This window comes from Brachyistius frenatus, unplaced genomic scaffold (genome assembly GCF_029030835.1).
Source record: "Brachyistius frenatus isolate BFR_SWC_R1_liver_20210118 unplaced genomic scaffold, ASM2903083v1 Contig_164, whole genome shotgun sequence".
Taxonomy (NCBI): domain Eukaryota; kingdom Metazoa; phylum Chordata; class Actinopteri; family Embiotocidae; genus Brachyistius; species Brachyistius frenatus.
In genome coordinates this window covers 587,501-607,500 of record NW_027210763.1, presented here as the reverse complement: position 1 = coordinate 607,500, position 20,000 = coordinate 587,501, and the positions used below count along the sequence as shown (strand labels likewise).

Here is a 20,000-nt window from a genome sequence, read left to right as displayed (position 1 = left end):
CCTACCTCCACCTCCCTCCCCCGGGACGCCTTCGTCGCCTCTTCTGTCTCTTCCTCCCCTCTTCCTCTCCATCTCTTGGCAGCTCTCCCTGCTTCACATATTTAGGCTTTTGCACGTTAAAACCCCTGTTTGTGTATTTGTACGACACAGAAATGGGTTTGTTTGTTTACCTGTGTGTGTGTGCGCGTGTGTGTGTGTGTGTGTGTGTGTGTGTGTGTGTGTGTGTGTGACCGTGTGTTTGTGTTTTGAAAAGCACAAGCTCCAGCTGCCTACATCACTTATTTATAGGTCCCACGTACGCGTAGGTGAGAGTGGGAGGACTTGTGTGTGTGTGTGTGTGTGTGTGTGTGTGTGTGTGTGTGTGTGTGTGTGTGTGTGTGTGTGTGTGTGTGTGTGTGTGTGTGTGTAATATCGTTGATGCATCAATCACATCCTTTTTTTTCTACCGGATCCAGTTTGTTTAAAATGAAGACGATCTAAAGGCTGATTATTCGTTATTACTCACAGGACGGCACTAATAAAGCTTCGAAATCTTCATAATTATGTGTATTATTACAGTTCTGTGGGTATTTCACTAAATATCCAAGAGCCTCCTTTATGTGCACGAGTGTGTGCAGTTAGGGGTGTGTGAATGGCCAGTGAATCGTGTGTGTGTGTGTGTGTGTGTGTGTGTGTGTGTGTGTGTGTGTGTGTGTGTGTGTGTGTGTGTGTGTGTGTGTGTGTGTGTGTGACTCAGGTGAATGTGTTTCTAGGTTAGTGAGCGGTCTGCCAGTCCACCAAACCTCATTCTTATAAATAGATGATATAGCTGCCGGCGTGCACACAATGGGATCACACCACTCTGTGTGTGTGTGTGTGTGTGTGTGTGTGTGTGTGTGTGTGTGTGTGTGTGTGTGTGTGTGTGTGTGTGTGTGTGTGTGTGTGTGTGTGTGTTTTCCGTGTGTGCGTGTGCCGTACTGTATGTGTGCGTTGGCATGGTGTTGTTGTTTATCTAGCACTCTGCCTGACAGCTGGTTCTCGTTTCTCAGCGAACAAACAGCAGACGACGAGATGGACGGAGCGAAATGGGGAGGATGGAGGAGGGAGAAGATGGGGGAGTAGAACCGCTAACTCTCTCCGGCTTTAGGAGGTGCCTTGCTCTGCGTCGTGACTCGGGGGAAGAAAGAAAAAAACGGGGCACGATGAGATAAAAGACTCGTTGAGGAAAAGTTTGAAAAGAGAGGATGAGGACAAAAAAGGGAGAATGTGGTATAGGAGGAAGCAGATGCCAGCTCTCCTCTACCACATGGTGTGTGTGTGTGTGTGTGTGTGTGTGTGTGTGTGTGTCTCTTTAAAACTCCTAGTAATGTCAGTACCCTTTCAAACAGCTCTATGGTGATGATCTGTGCATATTCTCAGTGATCTGCAGTGACTTTGACGTCTTCATTAAAACCTTCGTGGTCACAAAGGTGTCCTGCAGAACCAATTTAAAATCCACAATGAAACCTGTACCAAGTTTGAATTTTACATCTTTGATGTTGAAAAGCATCACAGTCTAATCAAAGACTACTTTTATTCCCTGTGTTTGCATAAGTAAAGGAACTGGAAGCGATGGAGCCCGGGAGTGGCCGTCGAGAGAAAAATCATGTTGGCTCTCCGATTTAGTATCTCGTGAATTCAATTTAGTATCTCGTGACTTTGATTTAGTATCTCGTGAATTCAATTTAGTATCTCGTGACTTTGATTTAGTATCTTGTGGTATCTCGTCGGTTTCATGACTTCGTAGTATCTCACTTCGACTTGACTTCGGTTTAGTATCGGTTTAGTATCTCATGTGGAGTCGGTTTAGTATCTCATGACTTCGATTTAGTATCTCATGACTTCGGTTTAGTATCTCATGACTTCGGTTTAGTATCTTGTGGAGTCGGTTTAGTATCTCATGACTTCGGTTTAGTATCTCATGAGTCGGTTTAGTATCTCATGACTTCGGTTTAGTATCTCATGACTTCGGTTTAGTATCTCATGACTTCGGTTTAGTATCTTGTGGAGTCGGTTTAGTATCTCATGACTTCGGTTTAGTATCTTGTGGAGTCGGTTTAGTATCTCATGACTTCGGTTTAGTATCTCATGACTTCGGTTTAGTATCTCGTGGAGTCGGTTTAGTATCTCATGACTCATGACTTCGGTTTAGTATCTCATGACTTCGGTTTAGTATCTTGTGGAGTCGGTTTAGTATCTCATGACTTCGGTTTAGTATCTTGTGGTTTAGTTTTAGTATCTTGTGGAGTCATGACTTCGGTTTAGTATCTCATGACTTCGGTTTAGTATCTCGTGGAGTCGGTTTAGTATCTCATGACTTCGATTTAGTATCTCATGACTTCGGTTTAGTATCTCATGACTTCGGTTTAGTATCTTGTGGAGTCGGTTTAGTATCTCATGACTTCGGTTTAGTATCTCATGACTTCGGTTTAGTATCTCATGACTTCGGTTTAGTATCTCATGACTTCGGTTTAGTATCTTGTGGAGTCGGTTTAGTATCTCATGACTTCGGTTTAGTATCTCATGACTTCGGTTTAGTATCTCGTGGAGTCGGTTTAGTATCTCATGACTTCGATTTAGTATCTCGTGACTTCGATTTAGTATCTCGTGACTTTTATTTAGTATCTTGTGGAGTCGGTTTAGTATCTCATGACTTCGGTTTAGTATCTCGTGGAGTCGGTTTAGTATCTCATGACTTCGGTTTAGTATCTCGCGGCCTGTATGTCGTGTCTGGGCTTCCTTGAATAAACAATTTTCTTTTTTACATTATTCACTCTTCTCACCTGAACTGACCTTGTCTCTAAATGTCGATCCGTCCCGTGTGTGCGTCGCCGTGTTCGATGTTTGCATACAGTGCGCTGTCTTGTGTGGTAAAGGGACAAACTCGTCATCTGCCGGCCCACCGTCCACCCACCCCCATCCTTAGCCCCCTGCCCCTAACCTTCTGCCCTCCAAACACACTCGCACACACACACAAACACACACTGCCCATATGGAGCAGTTGGCGCCCAAAAGCATCCGAAGCAGCCGGACCCATTCCCAGGGCAGGAGGTGAGGGTCCCCACAGCCTGCTTGGAGTGTGTGTGTGTGTGTGTTGTGTGTGTGTCCGTCCGTCCATCGTGCCCTCGTGGGCTTAAAGCCCCGGACAGACTGCAGCATCGTCCTTTCTGCCTGTCCTCGCTGTGGTTCGTGTGTGAGTGTGCGTGTGTGTGTGTGCGTGCGTGCGTGTGTGTGCGTGCGTGCGTGTGTGTGTGTGTGTGTGTGTTTGTCCCGACAGACTGCATCCCATGTGAGCTACAAGGGCAGCAGCAGAGGACTGAGAGTCCTCCAAGCGGAGGCCGGAGCTGCAGCCGTGTGCGTGTTCACATCGTTCTGCAGCGAGTCAGGGAGGTTTATTCACATGTAAAACATGAATTAATTATATGGTAATAGTTTTCCTGGTGAAATGCAGCTGGTCGTCTGTCAGCGCCTGTAAGGATCATCTCGTGTGTTTGGACGCCGTCTTTCAGTTTCACCTCACATCCGCCATGACGTCATCGCACTGCTGCTTCTTTGACGTCTGAACGGCAACGTCGGGCAGAAAAGTCGGTTGTTTCTCAGGATGAGACGAGTATCCGGCACCGATAATGTACTTTTGACGAGTATCATCCGAGTAGATGTGTTGATATCCGTGTCGATGAAGGCTTCTAACAGATACCGGCTGTGTGCACACAACTACACACAAAGGTTACTTTAAGCAGAGAGGAGGGAAAGTTGATGTTGCTGCTGTTCAGGCAACAATTAGCTGAAGAAGAGTTGATGTCAGAAACTGACGACTTCATCCGTGCAGCTGAGGATGATGAAGATGAAGATGCTGAGTATCACCATCACGTATTCGGTGCAGCAGGAATGAATTCCTTTTTTTTTTGTTCCCTGCAGAAAAACACATCGGATAGACGACACAACAGGTAGTTTTCCGCCAAACAATCCGACTGGTCAAAGAAAACCTTGCCCGCTGTGCAAATTCTCATAATGCATGGCAACCAGTAAGCGGTGCTTAGCTTATTGGTTGCCATGTCAACTCGTATGGTAATCACAGAGCCAGGTAGGGATCTTTTTTTTTTCCTGTTCTCTTGTCTCGGTGTCCCGACGCGCTCCGTGTGGTGATTGGGAAAAAACAACAACCAAAAAAACCCTCTGTAAATGTCAAGTTCACCAAATAAAAAGTAATAAAACACCTCTGAGCAGATCTTTAAAAAAAAAAAAGAAAAGCAAAACACTAAATTGTATAATTTATTAGAGAAATGTAACTCTTGATTTAAGCCGAAATGATTTTCAGTGTGACTCTGAGCGGATGCAGACGCCATTATCTGAAACCTGCAGGATGTTCTGCACAGAAAATACAGACAGAGCTGCAGAAATTAGGGCAGATAGGAGGAACCGCATCCCTGTTTCTCCTCAAACTCCACTTAGCATTGAATATTGAATTGTGTTTGCATGTGAGACAGTGAGAGCCAGAACGAGAGTGTGCGGGTGTGTGTGTGTGTGTGTGTGTGTGTGTGTGTGTGTGTGTGTGTGTGTGTGTGTGTGTGTGTGTGTGTGTGTGTGTGTGTGTGTGTGTGTGTGTGTGTGTGTGTGTGTGCGTGCGCGCCGGGCTGCCCAGAGTGAGTGAGCCAAGGGTGGAAGTTGTTTTTCTGCCCCCTGTGGTGAGTCTGGGGCCGTGTGTGTGTGTGTGTGTGTGTGTGTGTGTGTGTGTGTGTGTGTGTGTGTGTGTGTGTGTGTGTGTGTGTGTGTGTGTGTGTGTGTGTGTGTGTGTGTGTGCACGCCTGGGGCAGCCTGGGGCCATCGGAGGGGGCCCGGGGAGCGGTGGAAGGAGGGGGAGGGATGGAGGGGGTGGGAGGTCAGCAGGGGGGGGGGGGGGGAGGGGTGGAGAAAGGTGCAGGTCTGGGCCAGTGGCCAAGTAGCAAGGTGGAGAGGAGGAGGAGCAGGAAGTGGAGGCGCTGATAGGAGGATTAAAATATGAGCAGGTAGACCAGCGGACTCCAGGTGAAGGTGTTTCTTCAGGAAGTGTTTTGTCGGGTTTCTATTTAAAAACAACAACAAGTTTTGGACAAATTGGCCTCGTTGGCATCGACATTTGTGTAAAACTGACTTTATACAACTTAGTGATATTTCTTAAAGTCATATTTCTTAAAGTCATATTTTCTCCTGCTAGTTAATTGCATGTTTAGTTGGACACTTAAGACTCATTTTTTAACGTTAATTCAGAATTTCCTGCACGTAGCCGCAGCTAGCAGTCAGCGCTAGCTCTCGTAGCAGCTCTGGGACCTCAAACTCTTCTTCGCTGCTTCCAGCTGAGCTGCTTTGATTCACACATCAAAAGCAACGACATACATGGAATGCATTTTTCCATTTCGGCGCGTTTAAGCCGACGGCGTCGTGTGAGCTGTTTGTCACTTTATAACCTCAAATACGGCGTTTTTTTTATTTTCATATTTCACATTAATTGAGTTGATCGTTTGTCTCCTAAAGTTTCTTTTTTTTAAAATAATGGATCTTTTCTTCTAAACCGTGAAGCTTTCATACGATTTCCCTCCGTGTGGCCGTCGTAACAGACTTGGCGAGTTTGGATGGAGGGGTGGGGATGGATGAGGGGGGAGGGGGGTTTATATAAAGGGGGAGGGGGTGGACGGGGGAAGGGGGGTGGCAGGGACATAAAGAGGAATCGATCAGCGTGTGTGTCTCTTCATTAGAGTGTTTCACCAAGGCTGTGTCCTCCACATGTTGCCGCACTGTCGGGCCTATTAGAGACGCACGTTGTGTGTGTGTGTGTGTGTGTGTGTGTGTGTGTGTGTGTGTGTGTGTGTGTGTGTGTGTGTGTGTGTGTGTGTTGTGTGCGTATCTGTCGTTGTTTCAGGTAGACTCAGGCGGTCCGTTTAGTTCCTTTCTGGTTCTTTTACCTTTTTTATTGCAGACACCCGACTCGTTTCCTTTTTTCCTCTCTTTTACTTGTGTCCTCCTCCTCTCCTCTCCTCTCCTCTCCTCTCCTCTCCTCTCCTCTCCTCTCCTCTCCTCTCCTCTCTCTCCTCTCCTCTCCTCTCCTCTCCTCTCCTCTCCTCTCCTCTCCTCTCCTCTCCTCTCCTCTCCTCTCCTCCTTTCATCCCTCCATCTTCTCCATCTCTCTTCTGGAGTTCAGAGTCTGTCCATCTGGAAGCCCCCCGCCCCCCCCCCTCCCTCGGTCCCGTCCAGGCCTGAGACACGGGGGTGAAGGCCAACACCAGTAGGGGAGAAACTGTGGGAGAGACGGAGGGACAGAGGGAGAGATGTCAGCGCTATAATGAGTAACAACATGAAAGGTGACGGAGGGAGGGAGGGAGGGATGGACAGAGGGAGGGAGCGACGGAGGGAGGGAGGGAGGCAGAGATGAAGACGGAAGAGTGGAGGGACCGCTGAGGACAGAGGGAGGGATGAAGAATAGAGGGAATGGATGGGAAAAAGGGAGGAAGACTGCAGGGTGAGAGATAAAGCGGGAGCCGAGCGGCTGGGGCCCCGCGGTCCACTCGCCAGAGAAGAACAGAGAGGAGGAGGAGGAGGGGGAGGGGGGATGGAGGAGGAGGAGGAGGAGACGGGGTCTGAACAGCGTGTGTCGGCGTCCGCCTGCTCCTGCCTCTTTCTCTTTCTCAACACTTTCTCTTCCTCTTTTTTTGTTCCCTCCCCCTCCCTCCCCCCTCTCCCTCCCTCCCTCAACCATCCATCCTCCTCATCTTCTCTCCTCTCGAGGATTCTTCTCTAATTTAACTTTTCATTGAAATTTTCTCCGCCCCCCCCCTCTCCCCTCCCTGCCTCCCTGCCTCCCCCCCTCCCCATCCTCCACTCTCTCCCAGTTTGCCATTCGGCCTTGTCTTGCCAGGGTCCCCTCGTGGCCGACTGACAAAGGCGCCGTTAAAAAGCCGTGTGATCCTCCATTTTAGCGCCAGCCACGCTAGTCAGAGGATTAGGGCTCTTTAATGACGCTAATCTCTCCTCCCCTTCTTTCTCAACACCCCCCTCTCCCCCCTTTTAAAAAGTGATTTCTCCCTCTTGGTCTCTGAGTGAATCTCTGTCGTGCCGTCTCACCCTCCTCCCCCTCCCCCTCTCTTCACCCCACTACTTTCCCACCTCACAAACATTTAACCGACTCACCCACCGATCCACATGTGTCCTCGCCAGCGCTGTGAAGAAGCACTTTAATTGTTTTCGGCGTTCATTCTCTCCTGCTGTACCTCTTCGCTCCTTATCTAAAGGCACTTTCACACTCGTTTTTTTCTTTTGCTTATAAACTCAACAGCTTTTGGCTGGAGAGCTTGTCTGTGTGTGTGTGTGTGTGTGTGTGTGTGTGTGTGTGTGTGTGTGTGTGTGTGTGTGTGTGTGTGTGTGTGTGTGTGTGTGTGTGTGTGTGTGGTACTTGACTGCACACACTTGCATGAGAAGGAGTCAGTCTGCAGTGGACTCGCTCCCTGGTGTGTGTGTGTGTGTGTGTGTGTGTGTGTGTGTGTGTGTGTGTGTGTGTGTGTGTGTGTGTGTGTGTGTGGGAGGGGGTGGGGTGGGGTGGGTCTGCATTTTATAGACACAGACGGAACATTTAAGAGTATATCTGTCTGACATCTTTGAGATCTTTCTCTGTCTCTTTTTATAACAGTTTAACGCTCACGTCCTCGATCGGCGCTTCGTTCTGCACACCCGAGTTTTGCAGTCGGATGTTTTGATTTGTAGTTTTTTAGTTTTTACGATGTTGCAGCACGTCTGCTGATTTCAGATGTGCAACAGAATAAAACAGGGTTGCATCTTATTTTGAAGGATGCTGAACGAGTAGAAACTGATCTGTACTTTATTGTCTTGTTATTTTATGTCTCGGTTTTTGCTGCGTTTATGTGCGTTGTTGCCGGGACGACCGGCTGACGGACTATTTCCTGTTCATAAGACAATAAAGTTTGAATTGGATTGAATTGATGCGACCAATCCAGATTATATTTCAGTGTCTTATTCCATATCATCATAAAAGTCGCCACGAACGTCCCCGGCCTCGTGCTTCCGTGCGTTAGATTTATCCCGATCACTTCCACACAGTCAGCTCTATGGATTTTGGGGTAATTGGTAAAGATTGAACTGTGATATTGGATCAATACATCGATATTCAATCTTCCAGTTTGAAATCTTTCCTTCCTGTGTTCGCCAGGTTTATTTTCCCGTTTCTGCTCTGCATCACGTGGTGGAGAAAATAGGGAGCGCTTGTTTCGATGCAGCGGATGTCCCAAATAAAAATGCAGCAGAATCGTTGTCGTTTATAAATGAGGCCGCACAGATGCACGACTGGAAATCGCAGTTTGTATTGTGATTAATCGTGCAGCCCGACTCTGGGACTGATGGAAAGAGGAAGCATCTCATTTCTTCATCAGGTGAATGAATGGACACCTGCTCAGGCGCTAATGGCACCGCAGATGCATCTGGACCGCTTAACGCTGTGTTTATTTTCACACATATCATCCAAAAGTCTGATTGTTTACTGTGTTCTTCTCTCTCTGAAATTGACGCCAGTTTTATCAGTGAAAACTATTTTCATGATAATAATCAGACTTTTTCTTGTTTTTCTCCGACCGCTTTCATGCAGATTTCCTTCGTATCTTCTTTGCTCTCATTTTTCATTTTTCCTGATATGTTTCTCCTGTGCATAATGTTTGTTCCTGACTGTGCGCGCGGCTCCAGAATGACATATTGTTTGTTTTATTTCACCACCACCTCCTCCTCACACGTCCTCATCCTCTCAATCTTTCCTCCCACTGCCCCGTCTCTCCCTTCACTCCTTCTCTCTCTCCCTTCCTTCTTATACTCACGGCTTCATGTTGATATCTGTATTTTCTCATATTTTCTTAAGCCTTTTTATATATATATATATATATTATATATTTCCCTTCTTGCTTGCAGTCAAATTTATAATTCAATGCGTTTACACTTTTCTTTTTTCTTTTTTTTAACCCAGACCCCCCTGCAGAGTTCTATTTGCTCATCACAGCGCCTACATTTTCCCCGCGATCGATTCATCACAAGAATCTGTTTTCCTCCCCCTCTCTGCAAGGAGTAATACACAGCAGACTACACACACACACACACACACACACACACACACACACACACACACACACACACACACACACACACACACACACACACACACACACACACACACACACACACACACACCGTGGTAGGAGTTGGTTGAGGTAAAATGGTGTGTGCTTTGGAGAGGTTTCTAAATTTATCAGGAGAAACTTCTGCTCTGCACGTGTGTGTGTGTCTGTTGCTGCTGCAGGATTATTTCACGTCTGACTTCCTCTCCTTCTGTCCAATCTGTGCTTTCCTTGTTTCCTCTCTTTGATTTGTCGCTTGCCTATAGTTGATGCAGCTAATCAGATAAAAAGCCCCCCCCAAAAAGAAGGGCAAAACATCGTCCTTCATCTTCCCCTCCTCCTTTACATTTTTCAGTGTGCTGCTTCACAGAGCGCACAAAAGAGGAACAGAACAATATCAAGCGTTCGTCAGCCCCCTCTTTTGTCGCCTCAAATCCATTCTGAAGTGTCTATTAAAGGAGTCGTGGCCTTTTTGTAGCCTCTGTGCCAGACTACACAGGAGAGGGAGGGGGAAGGGGGGGAGGAAGGGATGGGGGAGAGAGGGAAGGGGAAAAAAAAGAGCAATGCATAATGTCCTGCGTACGACAGATAAAGGGAGTGAATATCGCCATCTTTCCGCTCGGCTCTTTCCGCATCTCCTAATCACTTCTTTCCGACGTTTCAATCTGCCAAGGCCCTAATGAAAATATGATGAGGCGGATCTATGGTCCTCGGGGAGGGATGGAGGGGAGGAGGAGGGGGAGGGATGGCTGCAGAGGGAGGATGAAGGGAGAGAAAATACACTCTGTCCTTATTTCTGGGCTCCGTCGGGGATACATAGTTCTTGGAGCTTTCTATTTAGATGTTGCTGCTGCCGGAGTGTGTCTCTCCTCTGTTTCCTTCTCCCTCTTTATCTCTGCCATCCTCATTTCCTCCTCTCTCTCTCTCTCTCTCTCTCTCTCTCTCTCTCTCTCTGTGTGTGTGTGTATATCCAGGATGAATGTGTTTATTTTTTTTTTGTTTATATCCTGATTTTTTTTTTTTTTTTTTTTTTTTGCTCATTCGAGCTCCCACCGGCTGCATCTCCAAGAAAGATGAAACTTTCTTCTTAATCATTTTAAAGCTCCCTGTTTTACCACCTCTCTCTGTCTCTGTTATTTGTAATCCTGCAGCTGTTTACAGAAGTTATATCTGTATTCAGAGGCGGCGACCGGCGGTGACGCCACCTCGTTGGTTTGTGAACGTTATGAATCCTCCAGTTCAGATTCTTTCCGTCACCGTCTTTATAGTTCGGAGCGGTTCAAAGCAGAAAGTGACCATATTTGGACGAGCTGGGGGAGGAGCCAGCGGTGGATCTGACCCATCTGATTGGAAACCTGACAATACTACGTCCCGCCCACCGATAGCTGTAACCTGACTGCACCACAGACCTGTCAATCAAACAGACACGCCCCCCAAAACAGGTGTTCTTGAATCTTCTTTTCTAATGAATGAGGGATTATTTTCAGATGGACCTCCAGAAAACTAAGAAGAAGGAGTGACTTTAGCTAACAACACCGAGATAACTGATGGACACATTTTATTCACTTTGGATTTGATGAGAGAAGTTGAATGGGAGTCTATGGAGCCGGAGGCTTTTTGGAGCCGACCTCTAGTGGCACTCGCTGGTATTGCAGCTGAAGACACTTCTGGATCGGAACCATTTTACAGACCTGAAGCTACAAACTCTTTTATATCCAGTCTGTGATTTTCAAGTGAAAGGCCAGACTAAATAACGCCACCGTCTTTTGACAGTAACAGCAGTGGTACCTTCATTTAAATATGACAAACACTTCCCAGCAGACACTCGTAATATCGGCTCCATGAGCAGCTCCATGTCATCGCCGACGGTAACTGCATGCTCTGTTCATCCAGGCCAGTCTCGTGAGATATAACAGACAGATATATATTCATACTCTGGTTTTGAGTCTTGACATATTTAGTGTCGACGATCTGTCTTTGTTGAGATATTCCAACACGGCATGTTGTTTTAAAGATATTTATAAAAAAAAATAAAAAAAGAAGGATAATTTCTACCAATCACCAACACCTATTTAACTTTGCTTGTTGCTTTATTGTGATTCTTACGGAGGAATCGGGGCATGCTGGGTAATGGCAGGCGGAGGAGTCCAAACGGGGACGTCCTAAACCACCACAGTTGTTAATGCGGCCAACAGGGTTTGGTTTATTGGTCCTCAGACTGACTCTACTGTGTTTCTAGAGTTGTAAAGTTATTAATCTAAGATGGGGCCCCGCGTGACCTTTTGAAAACGGCCCCCTCGATACTTTCAGGCCGGCCCTGATTGTGTTTTCCTCGCTGCAGATGAATCAGAAACCTTTCCTTTACGTTTTTTTGTTTTGTTTAGACGGCGATGACGACCCCGTCGGTCTGTCCTGGGTGCCGTCCTCGCCCTCCAGTAAAGACGTGGCGTCGCCCTCGCAGCTCCCCGACGGCTGCTACGACCTCGGCATGGCCACCGGCGGCGAGGAGGAGGGCGGCGCCGGCCTGCCGTACCCCTGCCAGTTCTGCGACAAGTCCTTCAGGTATCACCTCGGCTGACCCAAACACACTCACTCGGTGTGTGTGATTTCATTTAGATGTTTAGACGCCACCCGTCAATATATAAAATGTGTACGAGAATATTTATCAATATCGCCATGGTAACGTGGACCATTAAGGCAAAAAAACAGCGAGGGGAATGAGGTGAATACATTTCTCACTTGCCTCTCCAGGGACGCAGTCAAGACCCATTTTAAGAACAGCTGTCTCACACACACACACACACACACACACACACACACACACACACACACACACACACACACACACACACACACACACACACACACACACACACACACACACCATCGAGTCATCATCATTACCCACTATATTACTCATCGTCCTCGCCGTCCTCACTCTTTATTCTTATTACTGGATGTATGAACGCCGTGTTTTTATAAATAGTTCAAGGGCTCGACTGGAGTAGCAAAATCCTGCCGAGTCACGCTAAATCTTTTCATCTTTTTTTAGCTGATTTTACTCGCTGCTCGTAGTCATTTTGTGATCGGGGGATGTTGTGTTAATGTTTAGTCATCCGTCCCTCCTTCCTGCTCCTCCTCAGCCGTCTGAGCTACCTGAAGCGACACGAGCAGATCCACAGCGACAAGCTGCCCTTCAAGTGCACCTTCTGCAGCCGCCTGTTCAAACACAAGAGGAGCAGAGACCGCCACGTCAAACTGCACACAGGTACGGACGGACACAACGTGTCCACGGAGACCAGGAAAAACCTGCTGTGTTGCTTTTAGTCTCTATGTTGTTTCTCAAATTTCAACTTGCACAGATCACAGACTGGATATAAAAGTGTTCGTAGCTTCAGGTCTGTAAAATGGTTCCGATCCAGAAGTGTCTTCAGCTGCAATACCAGCGAGTGCCACTAGAGGTCGGCTCCAAAAAGCCTCCGGCTCCATAGACTCCCATTCAACTTCTCTCATCAAATCCAAAGTGAATAAAATGTGTCCATCAGTTATCTCGGTGTTGTTAGCTAAAGTCACTCCTTCTTATTAGTTTTCTGGAGGTCCATCTGAAAATAATCCCTCATTCATTAGAAAAGAAGATTCAAGAAGACCTGTTTTTGGGGGCGTGTCTGTTTGATTGACAGGCCTGTGGTGCAGTCAGGTTACAGCTATCGGTGGGCGGGACGTAGTATCGTCAGGTTTCCGATCAGATCGGTCAGATCCACCGCTGGCTCCTCCTCCAGCTCGTCCAAATATGGTCACTTCCTGCTCCAAACCAACTACTGTTGGAAAATGGGAAAGAAAATGTGTCATCAAATATCTGATAAAGTGAATGAATCTAGTGTGCATCACATTTATGGTAAACGTGAACTTAAATATGAAACAAATCTATTATTAATTCTATGCATCTTTTCCTCTTCCAAGTGTGTAATTGTGTGTGTTTAAGTGTTCCTCATTACACTGAGGGACATTTATAAACTCGTTATTTAATGAAGTACAAAATGAAAACCTCAGAATTAGACTTTTAGTTTTAACGTCTCTGATCTGATGTCACATGACGCAGGAGATAAGAAGTACAGCTGTCAGGAGTGTGAAGCTGCGTTCTCCCGCTCTGATCACCTGAAGATCCACCTGAAGACACACAGGTAACCACTTCTCATCTCACCACCAGGACGTCAGCACACATTCATACTTCGATACTTCAGTGTGTTTAATGTCTGGCCTTTTTTTTTTTTCAGCTCCAGCAAACCGTTCAAGTGCAGCGTTTGTAAGCGCGGCTTCTCCTCCACCTCGTCGCTGCAGAGCCACATGCAGGTACGTCGCTTTTACCTCTCCGTGTCTGTAAGGTGACATTTCTGGAGCTGAGGCCTCGGTCCATCGAGTGTTTTTCCAGCCTTCCTCAGGTGTCGACTGTTTCTGACTCCGACAGGCTCACCGTAAGAACCGGGAGCACCTGGCGCTGCGGAGCGAGCGGGACGGGGGGAAGAAGGGAGGAGAGGCCGACCTGGACCAGGACCTGTACATGTGCGACTACTGCGAGGAGACGTTCAGCCAGACGGACGAGCTGGAGAAACACGTCCTGAGCAGACACCCCCAGCTGTCGGACCGCGCCGACCTGCAGTGCATCCACTGTCCCGAGATCTTCCTGGACGAGGCCTCCCTCCTCACGCACATCGAAACGCAGCACGCCAACCGCAAACACAAGTACGGCCGAGCGCCGCTGGTCTGACACTTTTCTCCACCTCTGGTGTCGTATTGTTTTACAGGTGTGTCTCTCCGTGTCCCCTCCAGGTGTCCCGTGTGCTCGGAGCAGTTCCCCTCCGTGGAGGACGTCTACTGCCACCTGGACAGCCACCGCCAGCCCGACTCCTCCAATCACAGCGCGGCCAGCCCCGACCCGGCGCTGGGCAGCGTGGCCTCCATGAGCTCGGCCACGCCGGACTCCAGCGCCAGCTTGGAGAGAGGCTCCACGCCGGACTCCACGCTAAAGCACAGCCAGGGCGGCGAGCGGGGTCGCAGGAGAGTCCCCGACACCGTGGAGGACATCAGCATCATCAGTCTGGGGCTCCACGGCGGAGGTACGCTGCTTCTTCTACGGAGGAACCGGAGCGCGCCACACGTTCAAATAGCTCAACGAGCGTTATGTGTTTCCCTGCAGGTGGGGGAGGCAGCTGGGGGAAGGTCACGTACTCCTGCCCGTACTGCTCGAAGAGGGACTTCCACAGCCTGGCGGTGCTGGAGATCCACCTGAAGACCATCCACGCAGACAAGCCGCAGCAGAGCCACACGTGTCAGCTCTGCCTGGAGACGCTGCCGACGCTCTACAACCTCAACGAACACGTGCGCAAGGCGCACCGCGCCAGCGGCGGCGGCGTGGGCGCGACGCCGGCGGCGGCGTTTCCCCTGCTGCAGTTCACCAACGTCACGGCGTTCCACTGCAACTACTGTCCCGACATGTTCGGGGACATCAACTCCCTGCAGGAACACATCCGGGTGTCCCACTGCCTTCCCGGGGCCATTATGGCCGGCTCCACCACGTTAGGTGGGTTCAATACTGAGGGAGCAATCGCAATAATTAACTCAAATTCAAGCAAAGTTTGAGAGTTTACTTTTTTTTTTTTTTTTTTATTCACGCGATTTTCATGCAGAGAATTTTGTCATCAGAATCTGTGTTGAAAGTATTAACGGCATAAAGTAAATCTTTTCAAACAAAACTTGCTTTAGTAACACAAATAACTCCTCATTTACAATCATAAAGGTTCTGATCCTGTTTTCCATCTAAAGCTCTTATTATTTTGACAGCTGATGTCGTCGTTGTTTCTATATTCCAGTCACAAACGCTCTGTTCTGGAAATGTACGCAGCTTTTAGGACCTTTTAGGACCTTTTTGGAACTTTGAGCTCCATGATTCAATAAAAGATTGAAACTAAAATATTTCTGTAATTTGCAGAAGGATTATTATCACAGGAAGTGATTACATTTCATTGTTTATTAGGTAGTGCTGAAAAAAAAAATGAAAAAATGTCTTTCTGAACAAAAATCCACTTAAATTTTGAGAAAATTTGCAGCAAAATCAATTTTTTTTATCTCAACAATCACAAACAAACCTCTGAGATCTTTGAAGGACTGACTAAAGTGGAAACTGTGAACTCTGTTAAAATGCTGAATCAATGATTTGCTGTGGTCGTTGTCATTGAAACTACCTGACTCCTCCATCCCAGAAGGGAACCACGCCTTCTTCTGCAACCAGTGCTCGATGGGCTTCCTGACCGAGTCTTCGCTGACGGAACACATCCAGCAGACTCACTGCACCTCCGTCATGGGGGGCGGAGCTGCATCCGGAGGAGGCGTGGCCAAACTGGAGTCTCCCGTCTTGCAGGCTGCATCTCAGTCCTTCATGGAGGTGAGAATCCAACATTTTAAAAATGACTTTTTAACTGCCGTTGGTGAGAAGTGATAGAAGAAGTGGTTCGCCTGCCTCCAGCCAGTTTCCTATTTAATCGGGAGATTTGAAAGATGAAGAAGAAAAGATGTTTAATCATTTCATTAATTGTTTTCTCTGTCTGTGATTAATGAGACTTCAGTTACTGTGTTTCACCTCTTGACCCAAAGTTCAGGCTGAAAACATTATTGGAGTTTTATGGGATTTTAATGTCAACCACGTTGTTAATTTCTGGGTTTTCGATCACTGACACTGAGCAACAATTACCTGGAAGAAAGAAAGGAAAAATGCTCGTATGCTGCTTGATTGACAAAATTTCAGCCTCAGATTTTCCTCTTTTCTCTTAAACTTGTGCTTAAAAAGCCCCCAAAAAAGTATGTAATGTTTTCTGTCTTCTTCTAAGTGACGTTTAAGAACTTCATGTGTGAAGTTGCAGCGTTGCTGGTGTGATTTTAGTTTATGACCTGTACTTGTGTCTGTCTCCCTCTTCTCGCATCTTTTCCATCTCCTCTCTCCCTCTCTGAGGACTAAACAACAGTATATATCACTGTATAATAATCTTAAAAGAGTAAAGAGTTATTGTCCGTGTCCAGGTTTACTCCTGCCCTTACTGCACCAACTCTCCTATCTTCGGCTCACTCCTCAAGCTCACCAAGCACATAAAGGAGAACCACAAGAACATCCCGTTGGCCAACAACAAACGGCAGGCCAAAGTGGCCGAGCTGAGCCCCGCCTCCTCCGACGTGGAGATCTCCTCCCCGAAGCGCCACCGGCTGGGAGGCGACTCCACCCCGTCGATGGGCAGCAACGGCGACTACCCGTGCAACCAGTGCGACCTGCGCTTCGCCAGTTTCGAGGGTTTCCAGGCTCACCTGAAGTCGCACCTGGAGATGCTGCTGAGGCGGCAGTCCTGCCCGCAGTGCAACAAGGAGGACTTTGAATCGCAGGAGGCGTTGCTGCAGCACCTGACGGTGCACTACACCACCACGTCCACGCAGTACGTGTGCGAGAGCTGCGACAAGCAGTTCTCCTCGGTGGACGACCTGCAGAAACACCTGCTGGACATGCACACCTTCGTACTGTACCACTGCACGCTCTGCCAGGAGGTCTTCGACTCCAAGGTCTCCATACAGGTACATTCGACGGCCTCCTACCTGTGGCTCATTTATGTAAAAAAAAAACAACAACCTCCAGAAGGTTTATTTCATCCTGCTTTGCTGCTTTCTCTGTCGTCCAGGTGCATCTAGCGGTGAAGCACAGCAACGAGAAGAAGCTGTTTCGCTGCACAGCCTGCGCCTGGGACTTCAGGAAGGAGGCGGATCTGCAGCTTCACGTCAAGCACAGCCACCTGGGTCAAAGGTCGGGCCTCCCGGGGAATCTCGGTGCAGGTACGGTACACCGTCGGCTAAAATGAATAAAGATCACGTTGCAAAATAAAGCGGAGCGGTGAACATCCTGTTCCAGTTTCTGCAGTAAATACTCGTCAGACGCCTCGGAGCGTCGAATGAACTCCAAGTTTCAGATGTTAAATTGATTTTTTTTTTTCCGTCTCGCAGGACTCAAACCTCGCAAGTGCATCTTCTGCGGGGAGACGTTCGGCACCGAAGTGGAGCTCCAGTGTCACATCACCACGCACAGCAAGAAGTTCACGTGTCGCTTCTGCGGCAAAGCGTTCCACGCCGTGTCGCTGCTGGAGCGACACCTGAGGGAGAAGCACTGCATCTTCGACGGCAGCAGCATCACGGGCAACGGGGGCGGGACGGGGAGCAGCGGGAGTCAGAACGGGACGCCCAACGGCCTGGCGCAGTCCTCCAAGCGAGGTGGAGGAGGAGGAGTGGGAGGGGGAGGAGGAGTGGGAGGAAGCGGTAACGGCGGCGTTGAGAGAACGACGGTGGCGGCTGCAGAACAGGCCGACCTGCAGAACATGCTGCTGAAGAGCAGCGTGGTGGGAGGAGCCTCGGGACCGGGAGGAGACGCAGTCAACAGCCACGAGGCCAGCGGGGGGGAGGAGGAGGTGGACAACTCGGAGCCCATGTACGCCTGCGATATCTGCGGGGCGGCCTACACCATGGAGTCCCTGCTGCAGAACCACCGGCTGCGGGACCACAACATCCGGCCGGGAGAGGACGACGCCGGTAACGAGCGCTGCACTCTCACACTCTGACAACGATGCGTTTTACACTCTGTGTTCACGATTCCACGTGATGATCTGCAGGTACGCGGAAGAAGAAGGCCGACTTCATCAAAGGGAACCACAAGTGCAACGTGTGCTCCAGGACCTTCTTCTCTGAGAACGGGCTGCGTGAGCACGCCCAGACGCACCGCGGCCCGGCCAAGCACTACATGTGTCCCATCTGCGGAGAGCGCTTCCCGTCGCTGCTCACGCTCACCGAGCACAAGGTACCTCACACGTTTTGTTTTCTGTGTATTGTCTACCTGTCTTTTGATCCTGAAACATCTTCAGCTGCTTTGAATTTAGACTTAAATTAAAAAAAAGTCGTCCGGCGAGAGGCAATTTGTGCTGCAAGAAACGGCCGGAAAGACGTCGGTAGATTGTGTAACGCAGCTCCAGTCAGTTATTACATGATGTACAGATGCTTTTTTTTTTTTTATAGCACGTACCATAAGTATTGATGATTGAGTTGCTGATAGATCTTGTGTCCGCTGCTTCCCTCCAGGTGACCCACAGTAAAAGCCTGGACACGGGAACCTGTCGGATCTGTAAGATGCCCCTGCAGAGCGAGGAGGAGTTCATCGAGCACTGCCAGATGCACCCCGACCTGCGCAACTCCCTCACCGGCTTCCGCTGCGTCGTCTGCATGCAGACCGTCACCTCCACGCTGGAGCTGAAGATCCACGGCACCTTCCACATGCAGAAGCTCACGGCCGGCTCGACGCTGGGAGGAGGCGCCATTATAGGAGGAGGAGGAGGCGGGAACGGAGGAGTGGGCGGAGGCAACGGCTCGGCCTCTTCGTCCCCGAACGGGCAGCTGCAGCAGCATAAGCTTTATAAATGCGCCTTCTGCCTCAAGGAGTTCAAGAACAAAGGCGAGCTGGTGAAGCTGGACGTCAACGGCCTGCCGTACGGCCTCTGTGCCGGCTGCATGAGCAGGTAGGAAGCCATCACACGGATATACAGAGATATATGGATAATATAACTAATGTTTTAATGTGCCACGAAATCTCGCCTGAAGCCCTTTTATACACGTAAAAAGCAACATTGGAGAGTTAAAAGAGTTCGTAGCTTCAGGTCTGTAAAATGGTTCCGATCCAGAAGTGTCTTCAGCTGCAATACCAGCGAGTGCCACTAGAGGTCGGCTCCAAAAAGCCTCCGGCTCCATAGACTCCCATTCAACTTCTCTCATCAAATCCAAAGTGAATAAAATGTGTCCATCAGTTATCTCGGTGTTGTTAGCTAAAGTCACTCCTTCTTATTAGTTTTCTGGAGGTCCATCTGAAAATAATCCCTCATTCATTAGAAAAGAAGATTCAAGAAGACCTGTTTTTGGGGGCGTGTCTGTTTGATTGACAGGCCTGTGGTGCAGTCAGGTTACAGCTATCGGTGGGCGGGACGTAGTATCGTCAGGTTTCCGATCAGATCGGTCAGATCCACCGCTGGCTCCTCCCCCAGCTCGTCCAAATATGGTCACTTCCTGCTCCGAACCGCTCTGAACTAACAAGATGGTGACGGACAGAATCTGAACTGAAGGATTCATAACGTTCACAAACCAACGATGACATCACTGATGGATGATGACATCACTGATGGATGATGACTTCACTGATGGATGATGACATCACTGATGGATGATGATTGGCAAAAATAAAATATTTTTAAAGAAAGTGTTCATCATTAGATTAACTAATGCCACTTCAAATCATAATATCCTGTTTACGGTCTCTTTCGAAAAAAAAGCTGCTTCAGACGTTGTGACTGATTTGCAAACTCTGCTTTTGTTTGCTAGAAAATCCGCTAAAACGAATCCAATGTTCGATCAAACCAGGGGCACGAACGGCCAGAGTCCCAACCAGGGTGGAGCGGTGACGCCCGGAGACACGCAGGCGGAGAAGGCCGCGTCCGGGCTGCGCTGTCCGGAGTGCGGCGTGAAGTTCGAGAGCCTGGAGGACCTGGAAAGTCACGTCCAGACGGACCACCCGGAGGTCAGCCCTGAAACCAGCGCGGCGGGGAAGAAGGCGGAGGCTTCACCGGCCACCAAGGTGAGACGGAGCTGCAGCTGGCGGGTGTGTGTGTGTGTGTGTGTGTGTGTGTGTGTGTGTGTGTGTGTGTGTGTGTGTGTGTGTGTGTGTGTGTGTGTGTGTGTGTGTGTGTGTGTGTGTGTGTGTGTTAAATGTTGAACGTC

At 48.7% G+C, this 20,000-nt stretch overlaps 1 protein-coding gene across 8 annotated transcripts in view; it reads left to right on the top strand.

The window, feature by feature from the left end:
- znf423 (zinc finger protein 423) overlaps positions 1–20,000 on the top strand; it is a 150,714-nt gene that overhangs the window by 53,782 nt on the left and 76,932 nt on the right. For 3 of the 8 annotated variants that reach the window (XM_069716887.1, XM_069716885.1, XM_069716891.1), the window contains exons 4-17: positions 11,546–11,723; positions 12,305–12,429; positions 13,261–13,342; positions 13,436–13,511; positions 13,627–13,901; positions 13,989–14,275; positions 14,356–14,739; positions 15,419–15,600; positions 16,233–16,772; positions 16,877–17,027; positions 17,196–17,774; positions 17,855–18,039; positions 18,318–18,751; positions 19,605–19,857. In XM_069716887.1, the coding sequence (XP_069572988.1) occupies positions 11,546–11,723; positions 12,305–12,429; positions 13,261–13,342; positions 13,436–13,511; positions 13,627–13,901; positions 13,989–14,275; positions 14,356–14,739; positions 15,419–15,600; positions 16,233–16,772; positions 16,877–17,027; positions 17,196–17,774; positions 17,855–18,039; positions 18,318–18,751; positions 19,605–19,857 (3,731 nt within the window). The remainder of the gene's footprint in view (positions 1–11,545; positions 11,724–12,304; positions 12,430–13,260; positions 13,343–13,435; positions 13,512–13,626; positions 13,902–13,988; positions 14,276–14,355; positions 14,740–15,418; positions 15,601–16,232; positions 16,773–16,876; positions 17,028–17,195; positions 17,775–17,854; positions 18,040–18,317; positions 18,752–19,604; positions 19,858–20,000) is intronic. The other 5 variants (XM_069716890.1, XM_069716888.1, XM_069716886.1 and 2 more) reach the window with 4 other exon arrangements.